This window comes from Erpetoichthys calabaricus, chromosome 10 (assembly GCF_900747795.2).
Source record: "Erpetoichthys calabaricus chromosome 10, fErpCal1.3, whole genome shotgun sequence".
Taxonomy (NCBI): domain Eukaryota; kingdom Metazoa; phylum Chordata; class Cladistia; order Polypteriformes; family Polypteridae; genus Erpetoichthys; species Erpetoichthys calabaricus.
In genome coordinates, this window is record NC_041403.2 from 53,370,586 (window position 1) to 53,391,991 (window position 21,406).

The 21,406-nt window shown below is 38.8% G+C and overlaps 2 protein-coding genes across 4 annotated transcripts in view; one reads left to right on the forward strand and one right to left on the reverse strand.

The window, feature by feature from the left end:
- lrrc42 (leucine rich repeat containing 42) overlaps positions 1 to 21,406 on the reverse strand; it is a 287,985-nt gene that overhangs the window by 253,985 nt on the left and 12,594 nt on the right. The window lies entirely within an intron of this gene.
- Positions 1,469 to 20,532, forward strand: LOC114659031 (low-density lipoprotein receptor class A domain-containing protein 1-like). Its single transcript, XM_028811233.2, has 6 exons — positions 1,469 to 1,770; positions 11,884 to 11,947; positions 13,913 to 14,053; positions 18,281 to 18,418; positions 19,188 to 19,310; positions 19,392 to 20,532. The coding sequence occupies exons 1-6, from the start codon at positions 1,744 to 1,746 to the stop codon at positions 19,538 to 19,540; spliced, it is 642 nt and encodes a 213-aa protein (XP_028667066.1). The 5' UTR covers positions 1,469 to 1,743; the 3' UTR covers positions 19,541 to 20,532.

Genomic DNA, 21,406 nt, shown 5'->3' on the forward strand with positions numbered 1-21,406 from the left:
AATGCTAATAGGCGGTTAAGTAATTTATCATAATGTGTGGTGTACAAGTCAAAGGGAATGTAAATACATTATATATTGCATTAGTGAAGTCTCACCTGGAGCATGTGTGCAGTTTCAGTCTCCATATTACTGGTAAGGTATTGCAGTTGGGTTGCCTCAGGTTCTTCTGATGGTTTTTGCGGAAGTCACAAAGTATGGTCTAAAAATGGCCTAAAAATGAGTGAGATCTAGAAGGCAAAAAATAGGGGGGCCCCCAAAAAAGTTTAACATCTTATATAACTAGAGATCTAGTCATGTCTAACTATGTTGTTTGTGTGGGTTTTCTCATGCCACTGAGTGAGGAGGCGCTGGACAAAGAAAGTGACTTCAAAGCCATCATAAGTTATTCTTATGGTTACAGTTTGAAGGTGGTTGACATTTTTCATCTATTGTACCATTTTTAGTACCATTTTATACAACATGATGTTATTCCTTCAGACTGGTAAACGTGCGATGGTCTTCTCCTTTGTACACTCGGAGCATTCTAAAGTGAATGTGTGAGCTATCTTTAAATTTGGTGAACCCCTTTCACTTCGATTACTTTCATCTCAGTGCAGCGCGGTGGTGAGTGCTGCGGCTCCAGGGGCCCAGTGACCTGCGTGTGGATCCCACTGGTAGACGTCGTCTGTGTGGAGTCTACAGGTTCTCCTTGTGTGTAAGTGGGTTTCACCTCTGTATAGCGCAAGCGATTTTTCTTCCACATCCCGAAACACATGGCGGTTCGGTTAACCGGTGGTTCAAAACTGGCTGCTTGTGTGAGGAAGTATACGAGTGAGAGTGCGTCACCGTGTCTGGGAATAGTTTTTGCCTTCAAAGCAAAGTCGCTTTTCTTAATGGAAAAAAATGCCAGTGTGTAAATGAAAATAATGTTATCACTTTTCCGCTTTAATTTTACACTGGCGACTGTGCAGTATTGGCACCCAGTGGTGTGGCCATCACGCCTCGCGAGCCGTATTGTTTTAACCGGTTTGAAAATGTTATTATGGTGTGGCACACTTGTAATCATTTATCGGATTCTGTATCATTAGTAAGCTCCATGTTCAGGTTTGAAGAAGAATGACACAATTTTAAAAGTACAATAGAAAACAATTGCAAATGAATGATACAATTCTCGATCTCCAGTCTAGTCTTTTACACGCTTCCATTATGGGCCCTGCTTCTAAACAGTTACGTTTTTGGCGAGCCGCAGATTGCACTCTAGTCTACTCTACGTGTTGTCAGATTTGCCTCACCTGTTGGAATATGGAGGGAGCAGCTGCTTTCAGTACCCCGGGCGCGACAGACTCTGCTGTGTGTAGTTGAGTCGGCCATGGCTTGTGAAGCGGGAGTTAAATGCAGGGGAAAAGCCGCTTCCCCAGTTTGTGCGGCTGAGAAAGAGGCGGCAATTCACGAGGCTCCGTCAGCCGACACAGAGCAGTCAGGCGGGCGGGCGGGAGTGACTTTGTGTTGACTGTTCTGTCACCGCGGGCCGATTACACAATACGTCATTGCCATGGAGTGGCTATTCTTATATTGCTTTATCTGTTGCTTCTGGTTACTAAGTGTCATGGAAAGCTTTAAGATATCTATGTGAAGGAAGCCAAGCGAAAGCCTTTTAGTGCGTCAGAGGAGGTGTGAGGCGCCATACACCTCTAGCCGATCTGGGTGGACGGTTTCACCACCAAAGAATTGTAAAGGAGCTGGGAACAAATTCCACCGTCCGACATGAGGTCCAACAAGACCCACCCTCAGGTAATTACTATGGCTTTTAAGAAAATAAAGGACATTAATCCATTATGAAGTGTGGTTATCTATTTCAGTGCCAGGGAAAAGTTGGGACCCAGCCTGACGCTCTGGTTTTATACTTACAAACAAACATAGATTGTATGTCCACAATCAGTCACGCTAGGTCAGTTTAGATTTGCAGGACCAAGCTGGCATGGATTGCAGGGCACTCACATATACATACCCCATACATATACATACATAAGACACTCATTGTGGTTTGATTTTTTTCCTAAAGCCTCTGCATTTCTAATTTATGCATGGAAGCTGTTAGCAAGCAAGTGATAGTGTTTATCATGTGTTGTTCAGGAATTAAATCAAAATTTAGATTAACATTTAATAATGTCATCTAAAAACTGGGAGAATCAGAGACTAGGAAGCAATGGCACATTTGTAGGAGTAATGCAGGAAACAATACTGTTTGGCTGCTTTTCCCTGCTGAGGATCATTGTGCTGTTTTATAGTTGTGCCATTTTTAAAAAGGGCAACTTTTAAACAAGTCAATCTAAATTATGTTGCTTGTTTTGCATAGTGAAGTTGGCAGTGTTAAGTCTTTATAGTGTTAAAGTAACACTACAAAGTAAAGTAAGTATGTTTTATGTTTCACTCTTGCAAAACTGAGCAAGCCAGTGTTAGAGGATCTAAGATTATGATTAGGAATGTTAGTGGGTTAGACACTCCAAAATATGAGAAAGTTCCAAATTGTTCAGAGCCTTATATACAGTATAGAATTAAAGGTATTTTAAAATCTGTCTAAAAGGGTACAGACAGCTGGTGTAATGATAGTAAGACTGGTGAGATATGCTCAGATTTTCTTTTTTGATGTAAAGCAGGGATGGATTATCACCATCCACCACAGCCAAGAGCTTAATATGGGCAGTATAAGACTGCTTCCTGGGGCCATTTGTTTCCTCAGTACACTGGGTAGCAGCATCTCTCTGGTGGAAGTCACATTCGGACACCCGCAGAGCTGCATGAAAATTTAAGTTCCAGTGAGCAGCCATGTTGGGGTCCATGGGTGCAGCTGGATGGAACGGCTAGAAGGAAGCTCCCAGTCATATGGAGGTTCCGCATGACACAAAAGTACTTTAAGGAATCAGTACTGTTGTGCTGGCTTTAGTTTGAAAAGGAGCCCCTCTGTCCCAGCCTGTCAAGTTGGAGTTGGGGGTGGAGGAGGACAACACTCACTTGGAGAGGAGGTAAAGAAGGAATACAGAAGAAGTTATTATTGTTGGCTTGGTATGTGTGTCAGATTTGGCATCTTCTTTTTGACTTGTATGAAAAAAAAGTACTGTGCTGAATGAAAAAGGGTCTTTTTTGGGACTGGAACCAGTGCCTGATGCAGTTGTTCCTAAGGTTTGGGGTAGAGCAGGGGTGCTCAATACGTCGATCGCGATCAACCGGTAGATCGGAAAGGTAGTGCAGGTAGATCGCGTTGCATTCAAAAAAAATTTTTTTAAATGTTAGTCTGCTGCGGTGGGTTGGCACCCTGCCCAGGATTGTTTCCTGCCTTGTGCCCTGTGTTGGCTGGGATTGGCTCCAGCAGACCCCCGTGACGCTGTGTTCGGATTCAGCGGGTTGGAAAATGGATGGATGGATGTTAGTCTATCATGTATCCTCCCTATGGCATTTGCCACTTGATTGACATACAGGGCGGCCAGTCAGAGATCTCTTTTCTTCTAACACACTGGTCATCCTGCACGCACGATCAAACATGCGAGCTATTGCAAAACTCCGGCTATCTAAGTGATCTAGTTAGCCTTCCAATTTATATTGACTAAAGAAGGGATTTAAAAAAAAAATTGTTGGTGGGCGGTTTTTTGGTTTGCGCAGGGGTTATGGGGTGGATGTGGAATTGGAAAAGGATTTTTTTTTCTCAAAATGTCACAATCTAAGTGTGTTTGTCTGATCTGTCAATCTATCATTGCTATTCCAAAGAAGGAAAATGTGGAAAGGCACTTTTGAACTGTTCATAAAAACTACGAAACTTACTTCCTTTCGAAAAGCGATCTGAGAAAGTGAAAGGAGAGGGAACTAAAATCGCAGTTAATCGGACAGCCGTCATTTTTCACTTGGCTGAATTCAAAAGCAAAGGCAGACACACCGAAGCATCGTTCTGGGTGAGTCACTCGATCATTAAGCATAAGAAGTCATTCCAAGATGGAGAGATGATAAAAGAGGCCTACGTTGAGGCAGATGGCTAGGGAGAAATTCCTGCTGAGATTTCGTGACCCCTGGCCGGAGAAAAAGGAGTTTCTTCTTGTCATTAAACATGCAGAATACAAGCAACTTAATAACGATCAATGGCTGTTAGACGTGGCATTTTTTTCCGATCTGACCAACATGTTGAATGAGCTTAATTTATAGCTGCAAGGAAAAGACAAAACCATGGTCAGTATGATTAGCTCAGTTAATGCTTTCAAAAGAAAAATGCAACATCTGTCCTCAAACCTGCAGCGCCTTGATTTGGGGAATATCCAAAACCTCGCATCAGAGCTGGAGACTCATTGGAAGGTGTGTGCGCAGCTTGACAGCATACGCTACACAGAGCAGATTGAAAAGTGTCTGTCAGACTTTGACAGACGGTTTCAAGACTCATCTTTATTTGAGCCAATCGCTACATTTAAGTGCTATCCATTTAGGGAAGATGTTGAGGGTGATTCACTCGCATCAAAAATTGCAACACTGTTTCACCTAAAACTCCTCTACAGTGGAGGATGAGATTTTGCCACTACAGGATGACATTCAGCTGAAGTATCGGGCTCATGGACAGTTTTGGAACTTACAGAGGAAAAGTACCCAGACATGAGGAAATCTGCTACCTCCTTGACAGCATTATTCGGCTCTACTTATTTAAGCGAGTCAGCCTCTTCCCACATGAAGATTATTAAATCCATATACTGTAGTGACCATAAATGTATTGAATTGTTATTGTGCCATAAGTGTTATACAGTTATGCAAGGTACGACAGCATATATTTTATGTATAAAATATACTCAGTGTGTGTATATATATATATATATATATATATATATATATATATATATATATATATATACAGTATATATATATATATATATATATATATATATATATATATATATATATATATATATATATATACAGTAATCCCTCCTCCATCGCGGGGGTTGCGTTCCAGAGCCACCCGCGAAATAAGAAAATCCGCGAAGTAGAAACCATATGTTTATATGGTTATTTTTATATTCTCATGCTTAGGTCACAGATTTGCGCAGAAACACATGAGGTTGTAGAGAGACAGGAACGTTATTCAAACACTGCAAACAAACATTTGTCTCTTTTTCAAAAGTTTAAACTATGCTCAATGACAAGACAGAGATGACAGTTCAGTCTCACAATTAAAAGAATGCAAACATATCTTCCTCTTCAAAGGAGCAAAAAAATCAATAGGGCTGTTTGGCTTGTAAGTATGCGAAGCACCGCGGCACAAAGCTGTTGAAGGCGGCAGCTCACACCCCCTCCGTCAGGAGCAGAGAGAGAGAGAGAGAGTTAGAGAGAGATAGAGAGAGACAGATAAAAAAAATCAATACGTGCCCTTTGAGCTTTTAAGTATGCGAAGCACCGTGCAGCATAGTTAAAAGCTGCACACAGAAGGTAGCAACGTGAAGATAATCTTTCAGCATTTTCAGACGAGCGTCCGTATCGTCTAGGTGTGCGAACAGCCCCCCTGCTCACACCCCCTACGTCAGGATCACAGATAGTCAGCGCAAGAGAGAGAGAAAGAAAAGTAAGCTGGGTAGCTTCTTAGCCATCTTCCAATAGCGTCCCTTGTATGAAATCAACTGGGCAAACCAACTGAGGAAGCATGTACCAGAAATTAAAAGACCCATTGTCCTCAGAAACCCGCGAAGCAGCGAAAAATCCGCGATATATATTTAAATATGCTTACATATAAAATCCGCGATGGAGTGAAGCCGCGAAAGGCGAAGCGCGATATAGCGAGGGATTACTGTATATATATTGTCACACACATGCGCATGGGGAACAGCTGAAGGGCCTAATCACTTGTAGTTCTACGCCAGGCCAGGGGGCGGCGGAGTGTACTGACTATCTCTCTCAGTCCCTTGCAGACCTTTCCCAGGAAATCCCGTCTCTTGCCGGCCCCAAGGATGACGTCACTTCCGACCACGAGGACGCCACTCCCAGTTCCTGCTACGCTGACGTCATTTCCTTTCCAGGCCTTTAAAACTGCCATCTTGCCTCAGTACAGGCAGTTCTGTTTTGGACTCTGAACCATGCACATCATGTACCAAAAAAAAGCAATTTTGCAGCCGAGCATAATATACAGGTGGCTGCCCCAAACCTTTGTGATGTCTCTGACTCATTCTTGTGACAGTGGCGTAGTCGGCAGTATCCATATTGAAAGCACCCAACTTTACGATTCCTTTTATACTCCAGATGGACGCTTCAGACACAGGCCTGGGGGCCGGAAACTGCTGGATCGGGAGACCAGGTATGCGGCAGTGGAACGGGAGGCTCTTGCGATAAAATGGGCGATTACACAGTTGAGGTACTACCTCTTGAGCCGTGAATTTACTCTGGTGACGGACCATGCACCCCTCCAGTGGATGGCCCTTCACAAGGAGTCGAATCCGTGGGCCACTAGGTGGTTTCTTGACCTCCAACCCTATAAGTTCTCGCTTGTTCACCGGAAGGGTTCTCTCCATGCCAATGCGGATGCTCTCTTTCGAGTCCACGACCTCTCGGGCAGGTTCGCCCGATCCAGTAGGTCTGGGCTAAGGGGGGGGGGGCGGCCTTGTCACACATGTGCGCATGGGGAACAGCTGAGGGGCCTAATCACTAATCCCGCCTCTTGCCGGCCCCAAGGATGACGTCACTTCCGACCACGAGGACGCCACTCCCAGTTCCTGCTACTCTGATGTCATTTCCTTTCCAGGCCTTTAAAACTGCCATCTTGCCTCAGTACAGGCAGTTCTGTTTTGGACTCTGAACCATTCACATCGTGTACCAAAAGAGAGCAATTTTGCAGCCGAGCATAATATACGGGTGGCTTCCCCAAACCTTTGTGATGTCTCTGACTCATTCTTGTGACAATATATATATATATATATATATATATATATATATATATATATATATATATATATATATATATATATATATATATATATATATATATATATATATATACTGTATATATATATATCATTTTTAATGTGGGTAGATCATTTTGACCTGGTTATTTTAAAAGTAGCTCGCAAGCTGAAAAAGTGTGGGCACCCCTGGTGTAGAGGATATCCCCGACTGGTCATACTTTTTCTTTGGTTAAGATTTTTGCCACTGAATTTTGAACAAACTGCAGATGAGTTATTGTATATTTTATTTTTAGATTATCCTGGTAAGAGGGTATGGGGATAAATCCAGACAGCTAAAGACAGAAGCGTGTATTAACTTTTCAGACTTTTTTAATGATATAAAAAGTCTAATTCTTGCCATATTTCTTAAAAATAAGTGTGGTATTTTTCAAGTCAAAGTTATTTTCCTATCACTCAAGCTTTTGACTCACAGAAACTTGTCTTCTGATTTTGTTGTGGCTTAGAAAGATTCCAGTCAGAGTTTCCTCCACCTTCCAAGTTCCTTTTGATGGTTTAGAAAACCCTACTCCGTGACACCTTAGTTTTCTTAGCAGTTTCTCTAAAGGAAAGACGTACAATTTTACAAGTTATAATGCTCCGTTTGCCTTTCATTGTTAATTCCCTGTTTCTCACCATTATGATAGCAAATATACAGTGCAATATTGTGTCAATAATTATTCAGAGGGTGCCAACGACACAGTTTGCATTTATTTTATACAGACAGAAGGTTTGTAAGTAATCAACAAAAGGTGAGATACCAGTAGAAATGTTTTAATAATAATTCTTTACATTTATATTGCGCTTTTCTCACTAGTCAAAGCATTTTGCATCAAAAGGTGAATTAACTTCCAAATGGAAACCAAAGCAGTAGTCCACGGCAAGGTCAATTACACAGACATCAACTCCATGCCAATTCAGAGTCACTGATTACCTAACCTGTGCATATTTGGTAATGCAGAAGGAAATCCCCACAAAGACATTGTACCAACTCTACATAGTCAATGACTGGACATGACATTCATACCCAGAATAGGCAGCAGCACTATCCATCTATCAGCCATGCCACCCTTAATGCAGACATGTTGCCCAAACAAAATCTTAAGCAAAGTATTTAAAATTCCATGTACGAGCACAGGCCAATATGAATTTCCAATACTGAATCGAATTAGTCGCTGTCCTGGCTCAGAAAACTACAGGATATACTGTAATAATGCATTGATGTCAACAGGTTAAATGAATAGCAGAGATAATAATAATAATTCTTTACATTTATATAGAGCTTTTCTGACTACTTAAAGCGTTCTCCACTAGTCAGTCAAGCACTAGACTTGGTTCATAACAAGAGGCACACAAATTAATATCAAATGAATAAACCTGTGGATCAGAAGCTAACTCAGAGGTAACCAAAGAACAGGATTAAGCCAAGGCTACCAAAACAAAAACACATTAAAGGCTTTGAACACCACAAACTATGCACGCAATGGGCATGATATCTATCTATAAAATAAAACTCTAATGCCTGTGTGTGTCAGATCCCTCAGAGCAATCTGATTCAGCTAGTTTGGGTTTGGTCTTATTGGTCAGTTTCACTGTGGTTCCTCATCTAATACAATCAAGACAGGAGGTGCCAGGCAAGGAAAGACATAGGAGGAAGAAGGGAAGCTTTCACAAGAATACTAATGATGTTTTCTCAGTGGGTACTGGGGGCCCATCTACCATTGGTGGTAGCCAAAAAAAAGAAAGAAGACGAGCAACATTCCTCAGAATGACAGAGTTTGAGAAGCAGGCTGTATGAGAATGTAATCAAGATGTGCCTTGTCCCTTTTTATGTAATAAATTCTCTTTTTAATTCAATCCATGTTGCTTAGATTTGTTACATACTGTATATTCCTTTTGCTGCTAGAACATTTACCTATTGTATATTTGAAAATTTCATTTTTTTCTTGTGGTGTTTACCTTGGATATTATTTACCTTAGTATACATTTATCACCTTGCAGTGGTGCAGGCTTTTAATGGCACTATAGAAATAGAGATTGGTTGACAGAAATGCTAAGTGGGTCATGTTGAGAAAGCATGTTGACAGACCACCAGATCATCTTAGAGCTGAAATTAAAGTAATGCTTTGGTCTAAAGGTAAATGTCGTAAAGTGACTCAGAGCACACAAGAACCAGCCCTACTGTAGCGTGGGGAGACGGCGCATTTACTGTTTGGAAAAAAAAAAAAAAAACAATTCTGTGTTGCTGGGTGCAATCCTGGTTTGCTTGAATGTTTTTTTATTAACCAGCACCATGAGCCCTTCATGGAATACAAGTCAGGTAAAAGAGGTTTCTTTTAAAGAAACATTTAATTTGTCTTCTTGTGAAAGCAATCACATGTTGGTGTGTCTGCTCAAGAATTCAATCAGGGTGACTACTCCCTTTCAGTAGTTCATTCTCCCTGAAATGGCAGTAGTAGAACTCAAACTCCCCTTGTAGGAAAACCCTTTCAAGTAAAAGTCATTTGGGCTGAATGTTTTCTTCATTAGCACAGTTGGCAAAGAAGGCTGTTCTATAATCCTAAGGCCCCAAGTTCCTGTCAGGTTTGGCTTTTCTCCCTTTGATCCTATAATAGTAAAATCAGGTCCACAAAATCTTTGTAAATTTTAGTAATTATATTCCTTATTTCATGATTTTATTGGGTTGACTTTCACCTTTTAAAAACATTTTATTTTCCATCACTTATTTCCTTGCTTCACACCACACCTCAGAAGTCTTAATAATCACCATGTGACTTGGCCACCTCACAGTTTACTTGGCTATAAATCACAGCCTCTGATTAGCCAGCTGGACAACAGAACTGTGAGGAGTGTTGTATGGAACAACCTGAACAAACTACAGTGATTATGTATCAGACGTATACAGTCCCTACACATTCCAGATTCTTCTATCTTCTGGGCTTTTCCTTGCAGCTGTTCTCATTGCCTTTATACGATTTTTACTGAATGGATTCTTCCTGCAGTAACACACTGGTGGGACACTCATAGTCTAAAATTCCCATTAAAACAAAAAATGCACCTAACTGTGTATGCCTTTTGTGAACAACAAGTACATTTATTTTCAGAAAACAAGGTTATATCTAACAGGAGCACATGCTGTCTGGAATATATTTTTTTTAAATTGCAGCTGATACCTTTTACCTTCACATATTCCTTGCCAGTAACCACAGGGGAAATATTAAGACAAGGGAAATTTGTTACAAAGAAAGAATATATTTAAATTGCTTTAAAATGCAGTTTTCACTTCTAATACTGTATACATAATAACTGAAGAGAAGCCATGCAACAATACAATTTTCTTTTAGGTCTTCTCTTTCATCTAAGGCGGAGTAGGAAGCATTTCTATTAGCACAGGCCTGATTAGATGACTTCCATCTTGTGCAGGCTCCTGGGTCAATGATGTTGTGACAGGCTTCACACACACACGTTTCACTGACCACTACAGTATGTGGATTAGGCTTCATTGTAACAATTTAGCACATTCAGTGAGCTGTTTTCAGGTTTTACGAACCAATGCTGTATGGATTAGACTCTCTTCGACATTCTTTTATTGCATGCTGAATTTTTCCTCTGTCAAAATTGTAACAGTGTACCTGTTCTAAACACCAAAATTATTAAAGTCCCTTTTTACATTCCCCAGATTGTCACAGCTGCCAGAAAAAAGGATTTTAACTTTTAGTAAATCTTATATGGTATACTGCATGCTGTATTTTTCCTCTGTCAAAATTGTAACAGTGTACCTGCTCTAAACACCAAAATTATTTAAAGTCCCTTTTTACATTCCCCAGATTGTCACAGCTGCCAGAAAAAAGGATTTTAACTTTTAGTAAATCTTATACGGTATACTGCAGAAATGTACGTATGTATACATGCTAAGAATAAGTATTTTTGGCTCACATATCACTGTGCCGTATTAATCATTTAGTGATTTTTTGAACTCTGGTTACAAAAGCTAAGGTTCAAATGCATTTTTTAATTTATTATCTGGACAAGAGGCAGCATGAGAGTACAAATAAGTATTCAGGGCTCAAATTCTAGAAAACTGGTTCTATGTAGACCAGACATTGTCAGTATGAAATTGGTGTGTTTTCCCTGTTTCTGCACTCTAGCTATCGAAGTTTTGCTCCCACAGGACAATTTTATGCGTGAAAGGTTAGTTATTTCCTCTAAATTGTCTCAGCACATGTGAATGGGAGTGTGTGCATGAATGTATCCTGTTTTGAGTTGGTTTCCTACATTATGCCTGGTTCTCCTAGAATAGGTTCCAACTCCATGCACCCCTACACTTAAAAAAAGGATGGATTCATGTGGAAACACCAGAGGATTAACAATCAGAGTGTTCCAGAAGGTAGTTGTTAAATAATGATGCATTCTAGCAGATAGTTATCTTACATCAAGGAATTAACTTATATTGTCCTCATGATAGATAGCTAAATAGATAGACCTTTATTTGTCTAAATCAATATACAAATAGGTAAATAAGTAAGAAAATAAACAAACAAATAAATAAAGTAATAAATATACATACACTTTTTTGTGAATACACACCAGAATAACTATAAAGGAAGAAAATTAAAAAGAAACAAAAGTTCTAACTTGGCTGTCACAGTCCCAGTGAGGCTTTCTGCAGACATAATTACTATTTGTATAAAAGAGCCCCAGTAGTGTTTACCGATACACTTCTACAGAATAATTCTTTGGCAGAAAGTCCTCACTGTTAGTGTGTCAGAGAGAGGATGTGCAGCATTGTTCATAATGGCACTCAGTTTTGTTTTAATTCTTTTATAAAAACTCTGTATTTCTCATGCAGGACATATTTCCTAAAGCATTTTATTTTGCATTGTATTTTTAAGTGCGAGTGTTGCTTTAGAGGTTTAAGTTGTTCCACGTGTGTCTATTTTCACCTTAGAGGAGAAGTTTTGATGCCAGTTCTATGGGATCTACAGTTACCATGCTGTCAAGAAAAGAAAAAGGTAATGTCATCTTTATAAGTTTCTTCTTATAATGTAACCACAACCAAATAGCATTAATATTTTTTGCCAAGACAAGAGAGAAAGTTCTGAATTACTGCAGCCACAGAATTTGTAAAGCTGACACTAGGTATCACCATATTCAGAAGGGAACCATGTCTTTTGTTCAAATACAATCTGTTTCGTTCCAAGTGGTAGATATACTCTGTAAAGACAGGACATTCAAGTTTTATAAGATTTCAGAGTATTGCAAGTACTTCAGTAAGTATGAAATACTGGAATTTTACATTGTATTATGACCAATGTTTTTGTGATAGACATCGTGATTGTGCTTAGGATGAAAGCTGTTATGCACAACATTGCACATAAAATATATAAAAACAAGTAAATGCAGTTTTGATCTTCCCTTTGGCTTAATAGATAAAAGGTAAGAAGGATATAAAAATTATAAGCATTCCAGTTCTGAGTGAAAATCTTGCAGAAAATGTTAAAGTATTGTCTTTGAGCAGGGTGTAGATTGTAGATTAGCACTTATTGGGCTTCCTGTTTGACTGGAATGTCACTTTGACTTAAAAAATTCTAGAAACTTTCTTCCTGCCCCTTTGCTTTTATGGCCACAGTTGTGCTTCCTCTTGTATTAAACATGTGCAGCACCATGTCTGTTAAATATACTGTACATTAATATGAGCAATTGTGCTCGGACAATTTATATGTCACCTATACCCAGAGAGAAAAGAAATGAGCGGATGATGTTAGACAAAGAGACATAACTTGAAAAGCCAGTAAAAGCAGTGCGGCTGCCAAGATGCACAACTAAATAAAACCTTGAATATACCTATTAAAAACTGGAGGAATTAATAGAATACCTGGACTGGGCTTATAACTCCAGAGTCTTGAGTTTGAATACTAGCCCAGTCACTGCCTATGAAGATTAAAAATATTTTCCATGAGTTATTGGGGTTTTTTCCAGGTGTTCCATTTTTCTGTCACATTCTAAAAACAATTAAATGGTTACTTGCACCTTCAAAGTTATGAGTTAGTATATGTATCTTGTAATGGATTGGCATTCTAACCAGGAATGTGTCTTGCTTTGCTTGCAATGCTGCTGGAACAGGCTTTATTCCCCCTTAACACTGAATTGAATTAAGCCAGTTTAGGCAAGATAGAACTATGAAGCTGCAGATGGAGTTAATAAGGGAAGCTTAGAAGCATGCAGCCAGGCTGAGAGACAAAGAGCGATCCATGGAAAAGGCAGGTCATATCAGAATTATGACATAGATCTTTTCAGCTAAGCGTTGAAGTAGTGACTCTGGTTTGTGCTTCGCTTCTACTGCCTCAGGAATGATGACTAGAGAGAGGGAGAGGGAGTAGCATTGTGACACTGAGCAAATTCATGCCCAATGATAGAAGCACAAGTGTTGGCACATCAGGGGTTCAACTCATAACCTTGTATCTGCATGTGTGGAGACTGCATGTTCTCCACATACTTGGATGGGTTTTCCTCTTAAGTACTCCCACTGATGCCACATCCAGGGTTCATTTCTAGATTGCGCTCGATGCTGGCAGGGTAGGCTGTGACCCCAAATTAGACTTTGATAATGCATAAATCGTGTTAATGCTGGAACTAACAAACCTCAGGTAAAAGAAAGATTTCAGAGGTGGTTTGGAACTGATTCTTGTGTTCACCATAGATTGTATGGATTATTTCAAAAGAAAGATATAATATGCCCCTACAAGCGTAGTTTCTTTGGGATCTATTTACGTAATATTTGTGCATGCATATGGATAGAAAATATTTAGATATTAAATATTATGTAAATTATTTGTTTTGTATTGTGTGTTATGTTAATTACATTAGTAAAAGTATGCAGTGCTCTGAGTTTCTTAATTGGAAATGCACAATATAAATAATTAATTGAATTGAATATTATACTTAAAACTGTTGCTGTGTTTTTTGTTCCTTGCCAGACTGCTGTGAAGACTGTGGCAAATGCAAGTGCTGTACAGTGCGTTGTGTCTGCATCTCAGCCTTTGTGTTTCTGGGCCTGGCATTCCTGGCTATGGTTTTGGTTTTAGCCATCCTCTATGGCATTCCACCACGAACCCCAGGTTAGATGAATCTCATGCCTATTACTTAGTAGTTTAATAAAAGGAGTAGACAATAGTATCACTTACAGCTACATGTTCTGCATGCACAGGAGAACAGATAAGATACATACTTGGTGGAGTTCATCACCCACAATGAATGAACTCCACTTAACACTCCATATGCAAACATAGTTCTTGACTGGAAGGAGAATACTTAGACCCATTCCAGGAGTTAGAACTGGGAGAGGTGCTCAAAAGTGAGTGCCTGGGTAATCTACGTAGTCAAAAAAAAGCAGCATGTAGGATGATGGTTGAGTTCAATGCCAGATGGGTGACAGAAAGGACCTTGCCAATGGAAAGAGGCCCTGGGATGTAAACTGCAATACAGTTCTACAGTTGTGCCTTGGGATAGTTTTCACTATAGAAGTGTGCTATATAAAACAGGAGTGTGCAAGGTTTCTGGCCTAATAGACTAAAATTTAAATGTGGTTTATTAAAATAGTTGTGTATTCATGTGCTGTAGGTAATCCTCCTGCCCAAATAGAATATTTCATTTTATCAAACTATAGAGGATTAAACTGACAAATATGTTAGCTGACAAGCAAACCTGTTGTATTCAGTAAAATATAATTTCCCACTGGAGATTAACAAAGTGTGTATAAATATACATTATACACACACACTTTGTTAATGTCTATACAGTACACTGTATATAATAAAAAAAATAAAAAACACTATATTAAAAACCATTAGTTCAAATTGAGGCACTCCATAACAAACCACAGGCAGCTGTCACTTTCAGTATCTGACTTACACAGCCATTAGGGTGTTCTACTTTTGCTAAAGTGCTATGTCCTATGATGCATCGTCAATACAGAAAGCTATTGTATTTTATGGTGGACACATTTCTTTATGTATTTTAGCTTCATTAGAAGCACATGCACTTGGTAGCTACCAAAAGACATTCTTTAATGAGCTCATCGTGGCAAAGGCTCTTCCACGTTTCATAATTATTCTTTCCATGCAGTTCTAACTTGAATTAGACAGATATTTTTAATAATATAGGACTGGGAGAAAAAGACATGATCAGAAATTCATGCCAAAGTCATAACCTGAAAGGTAAAACTCTTTGTCAACTAGCCCTAAATGCAAACAAAAATCAAAGTTTTTAGTAACCGAGCTGAGTCACAGTACCCAGAGAACACCAAACAAAATGTAATACTCTTTGTATCCAACTCTTGGATGATTCAGGATTGCACGTGATGACCTAAATACCATCATGTTGATGATATTAAGGGTCACTTACTCCCAGTGAATCATGGGAAATATCACCATAGGAACAGGCACACTATAATTTTAAAATGGCAGCACCCAAGACTAAACTAAATGGTGTTGTGAAATAACAGAAAAAAAATTGAAACTTTTAAATGAAGGCTCACAGAAATAAAAGAACATCAGAAATGAATTTACTGATATTAAAAGGATACACACATCATTCTGGAAGATCATAGGACTGGCATTTTCTTGTAATAAACATTAAACAGAAATGCCAATCATAACACATACTGCAACTTGCCCTTGTACTGTAGTACTTGTCCATAAGTGGGAACTTCAACCTTAACATCGTTGCTAGTTTCATACCTTTGCTTTTAATTGGGTGGGGACTATAAAAGGGTGGCTTATAATAATTCATAAATATTTTCAAATACCCTGATACAGTTTTTTAATGTCATTAATAGAACATACATCCATATCTTTTCATCCATATCAATGGTGCCAGTGCATATAACAAACAAGAAGGAGGTCCTACACAGCCAGGCAAATCACATACAGTACTCTTAGGTTACATTATTACTCCACTGATTAACACCAGTTTATAAACATTAAACTAATAATGATAACAATAAAGGTAAAAGGGCGCAAACCACTAACCACAAAATCAAAATGTATTAGCAATGTTACTGAATATAATTTACAAAAATGTGAATTTAAAAATGTTCTTTCTTAAATAGAGGTACTGGGTTGCTCATGCTCAGCCCCAAGGCTGCATTTTTCAGTTGTAGCAAGCATTTTTTAGGGTTTTTATGTGATGTAGCGCCTATCCAGATAACAACTGCATTGAAAATGTATGATTTTCATACTTTTATTGAACAAATCTTGTCTGTTCTAAATACTTGGTAATTAAGAACAGTGCACTGGTGTAGAGCTAGTAACCCACTGTGTACTGTACAAAAATGTGCATACTGCATTCAACTTACTGCAGTGAGGAGTTGGTTACCTGTAAAATACAAGACAAAGAATGATGTTTAAACAATAATTAAGAACATTAAATTTGTAGAAAATAAGTAAGACAACTGGGCATTCAGCCTTTAGTGCATTTAATTTTCATCTTTTGTACTTTGTCAGATAGATCTAACATTTTGTGAGCATATCTTGTGTCACAGTGAATCAGACAAGCTCTTGATACTGCCTCTCCTCTCATTCTCTTGGGTGGGGTTTGAATTTTTCTTTGTTTGCTTTGTTAATTTTGACTTAATTGTATGTTATTGGAATGTTATCTGCTTCTAATTAAAATTAAAGTCAATAAAAAATCTAAGTGAATCTGAATGTTGTTTTCCCTGAAAAGCTTTTCTTTGAAAATAAAATATACAATGGATTCAGAAAATATTCAGACCCCTTCACTTTTTTCCACATTTTGTTAGGTTGCAGCTTTATACTCAAATCATTTAAATTCATTTTTCCCTCATCAAGGAACACTCAATAGCTCCGAGTGACAAAGCAAAAACAGGATGTTAGCATTTTTGTAAACTTATTAAAAAGAAATAACTGAACTCTGGCTGGGCCACCCAAGGCCATTCACAGAATTGTCTTTCAGTTACTCCTGTGAGGTCTTTGCTTTGTGCTTAGGGTCCTTGTCCTGTAGGAACATGAACCTTTGGCTTAGTCCAATTTGCTCTGTTCATCTTTCCCTCAACCCTACATATTTGGAATGGTTATGTGTAGGGGATGACTGGTGCCTGGTTTCCCCCAGACATGACGCTAATGTTGGTTTCATCAGAGAATCCTGTTTGTCACAGTCTGAGAGTTCTTTAGGTATCTTTTTGCAAACTCCAAATGGACTTTCATATGTCTTTTAATGAGGAGAAGCTTCTGTCTAGTTCCTATACCATAATGCCCAAACCAGTGGAATGTTGCAGTGATGTTTGTCCTTCTGGAAGTTTTTCCCATTTCCTCTGATTGCTCAGTTTGGCAGGATGGCCAACTCTCAGAAGAGATTTGATTGTTTCAATCTTATTCCATTTCAGAATTATGGAGTTCACTGTGCTCTTGGAAATCTTCACTGCTGTAGAAAATATTTTGTAGCCATCCTCAGACAATTCATTTGACCTCATGGCATGCTTTTTGCCCTGATACTCCTTGTCAACTGTGGGACCTTCTGCAGACAGCTTTGTGTGTTTACTAATCATGTCCAATCAATTGAAATGACAACAGGTGGACTCCAAACAAGGTGCAGAAACATCTCAATAATGATCAATAGAATTGGGTGCATCTGAGCCAAATGTCAAGTGTCATAGCAAAATCCTGTTTTCACTTTGTCATTCTGGGGTATTAAATGAGTTGCTTGGTGAATTTAAATGATTTTAGCACAAGGCTGCAACACAACAAAGTGTGAAAAAAGTGAGCGGTCCTTCTGAATGCACCATATTACCTCGCTATTCACCTCTGTAAAATGCATCTACTCCACCAATTTTCAACTTCATCTATCCCACTTCATTTTCTGTACTTAGAATGTGTGTATGAATAAGACTTGTAATCAACACTAAGAATATCCCCAAAAATGTTTCATACTGTATTGATGACATGAAATAAATGTACAGCGCATGTCATCTTTAGAAGATGCCTTGTGGGCAAAAGAATGGTCCTGGTGGGCTAATTATGGCTTATACATTGAACAGAAGCCATTACTTGACTTCCTACCTTTCCCTAGGCCTGTTTATTGTTATTTTTGGGTGAGCCAAAACCTATGCCGTACATAAAGTGGAACTCTACTCTTTAATGGGGTTCCATTGCTTCACAGGGTACACTCACTTCATGTAGGTTGGTTTTTACAACAATGACTTATATCACACCAGCTCACAATCTCACTATTCAACTGTCGCTGCAATTCAAGGGCATATTGAGATGTAAAATTACTGTATGTAAGGGACTGCAGAACTGTTGGAAATTGCTGATTTTTCTCTGCTACAGAGAATCGGATCTGCAAAACAGCAAATAATCGGACAGGTTTCCTCTGTGATGACCGGGCTACTTGTGTGTTACCATCTGCCGTTTGCAATGGAGTGAGCAACTGCTACAACAGTGAAGATGAAAACCCACAGATGTGCAGTAAGCAGTTTTGTTTTTTTCCTTTTGGGTCTTCTTTAGTCTGAATGGATGACTTTTTAATTCCTAATGACATGTGAAATTATTTTGGGTTTTATGTTATGTATTGGCGGCACGGTGGCGCAGTGGTGGCGCTGCTGCCTCGCAGTTAGGAGACCCGGGTTCGCTTCCCGGGTCCTCCCTGCGTGGAGTTTGCATGTTCTCCCCGTGTCTGCGTGGGTTTCCTCCGGGCGCTCCGGTTTCCTCCCACAGTCCAAAGACATGCAGGTTAGGTGGATTGGCGATTCTAAATTGGCCCTAGTGTGTGCTTGGTGTGTGGGTGTGTTTGTGTGTGTCCTGTGGTGGGTTGGCACCCTGCCCAGGATTGGTTCCTGCCTTGTGCCCTGTGTTGGCTGGGATTGGCTCCAGCAGACCCCCGTGACCCTGTGTTAGGATTCGGCGGGTTGGAAAATGGATGGATGGATGTTATGTATTTAGTAATAGAAAAGAAAAGCCAGATACTAATTCTTGACTGTTTAAGTGATGGATGAGATATAACAAGAAACATACCGTATATAGCATCAGAATCTATATCAGGATCAAATCCTTGTTGAAACAGTCATGAAATTGGTAACACAGAAGCCCTGATTAATTTAATCTTTGTGTGAATTCTTGTGATTGTTGTTGGTGACTTTGAAGTCCTATTTGTAATTTGACTCAACCCGCAAAACACGTCACAAACAATCTTTTAACTGTCAATGTAAATTGATTATTGTCACTTCTTTTATTCAAGGTAATCTTCCAAAGAACCTCCCTGCATTTCTTATTTTCCAATGTGCAAATCCACTGGTATGGATTTATAGCAACCAGGAATGCGATGGCTATAACAACTGTGGAGACTGCTCAGATGAAGTAGGTGAGTGACTGAGCAGAAATCCTTCATTCTTGTGTTTACTGTGGGACTTCAAAAACATCTGTTCCATTTCTCTTCCCCCAGGTTCATTATGTGGGTCATCTTGTCCTGCAGGATGGTGGCGCTGCACACCTGTATTTTACCAGTTCTGCTGGTGCATCCCTCCGACATTTCGTTGTGATGGGGTACAGCATTGCAATGACTGGTCAGATGAGATAAATTGCTCTCCGTGAGCTCACCAAAGATAAACAAGCCTACATTTTGCTAGCTACTTTTAGGGAACTGATTCAATTTTCCAAAATGGTGTTTATTACCAATACAATGTTGCTGCTTAATATGAGTAAAACAAAATTAACTCTTTAGTGTCCCATAAATATTATATATTTTGGGTAAGGAGAACAGAAGGTGTGGCTTTGGCTCTCTGGCCCTTGTATTTGTAGAAATTAAACTGGGCAAAGTTAAACTGTGCAGCCTAGGAAAGATCAGATTGTCTTAACTCATATGATCTCTCGTACTGGCTAACTCCTACTGACATTAAGGAAAAAACTAAACCAGAAGTGGGAGTGCCATTCATTCACTTTCTGAAGCAGCCCTTCCGATTACAGCCCATCCCAATGTGGTCTTATTTTTTAAAGATGTCAAACTGTATGAGTCTGCCTCATGCACAATTAAACCTATATTACTGTAACAATTCTATTCAATGCATGGCCACAGATATTAGATTCATTCTATTATTCTATTCTATTATAGCACTTTGAGCACTATAATGATTCTACTTAATCTTCAAATTGCTTTGTAATACAATAAGTATGATCTGAGACTTGTATATAATGTAATATTGCACATTTTTACAAGAAAAAAATGTTTACTCTTTTATATGGAATGCTTTATTATTTTTTAGATAAATTACGGTATAACTAATAAATATGAGCTATTCACTTTAACTAAATAATGTGCTGTTCCAGACAGTCTTTTCAGATGGGAATGATGCACATTGTGTATTTTCTTTGTGGAAGGGTTGGTCTGGTTCTTAATCAACACATTTAAAATTAAATTCCCTTTGGAATAATAATGTTTTTAATAGATCATAAAACTTTCCTGTTCATTTTAAAGGTTTCCAAGTCATGTAAAACTGTCTTTGTATGTGCATCACATTTTATTGCATAAAAGTATACAATTATGTAATAAAGTTAAATAGCTCATCACTGTGTCATTACGATAAAATCTTTTTTTTATTAGACTTACTTTTTTGTTTTATTAATCCCTCTTTTCCTACAAAGTTTTACTATAGTAGACAGCTACCAACATGTTTTGTGTATGTGCAAATCAGAAGGAGCATTGACAAAACCAAAGGTTTCAGTGGCTTTGAGCAGCCATGACAGCATCAGTTGTCCCACCTCTGCTGGAATTTTCAGACCCAACGGTCTCTCAAATGTATCAGAAGTTTATCTCCAACCAAAAACACCCAACCAACTATGGTCCTCTTCTCAAAAATAAGCTTTTGAAAAAAGCCGTTGTAACTTTACATGAGAAAGCACACCCTAAACCTTGTCACAGGCAGGGTACGGTGGCTGTTACACTTCTGTAGGTGAAAAAATAAAGTACTCTGCAGTTATACATTCTGGATGCTGCAGGACTAGAAAAATCTTCCTTTAGTAATACTGAGGTGAGAAGCAGGCAAAATGAGATGCCCATGGGTCCATGCCAACAGGTGTCAAAAATGAAAATGATGCAGCGTCATGGTGCTGTCTGTATTTTTATAACATGTTGCGTCCCTTGATTCAATTAAAGTTGCATTTCAATGCCATAGGATACCTGGAAATCGATGTTAATCAGGTGCTTTCCTTCTTGGAAGGTGTTAATGACAGTTTGTTCGCTATAATTATTCGTCAATCAACAACTAATGTATTTTTGTAAACTAAATCTTTTTACTTACAGCAATTAGTTTTCATTTAATGTTCTGTATATTTGAGTGCAGAATTGGAAAGAGTTATTATTTTTAAGCATATTAACACAGAATTGCATAGAATAATATGACTGAATTCCGGCTGTATTGTTTGTGGATTTTTGCTAAAAGATCTCTTTCACAGAAAAAAGTC

What these genes read in the sequence shown, in the direction of transcription:
- LOC114659031 (XM_028811233.2), top strand. Translation starts at nt 1,744, where the DNA reads ATGAGGTCCAACAAGACCCACCCTCAG. An exon ending in GCTGTCAAGAAAAGAAAAAG is followed by an intron (nt 11,948 to 13,912) that starts GTAATGTCATCT and finishes GTTCCTTGCCAG; the next exon opens with ACTGCTGTGAAGACTGTGGC. An exon ending in AGACTGCTCAGATGAAGTAG is followed by an intron (nt 19,311 to 19,391) that starts GTGAGTGACTGA and finishes CTCTTCCCCCAG; the next exon opens with GTTCATTATGTGGGTCATCT.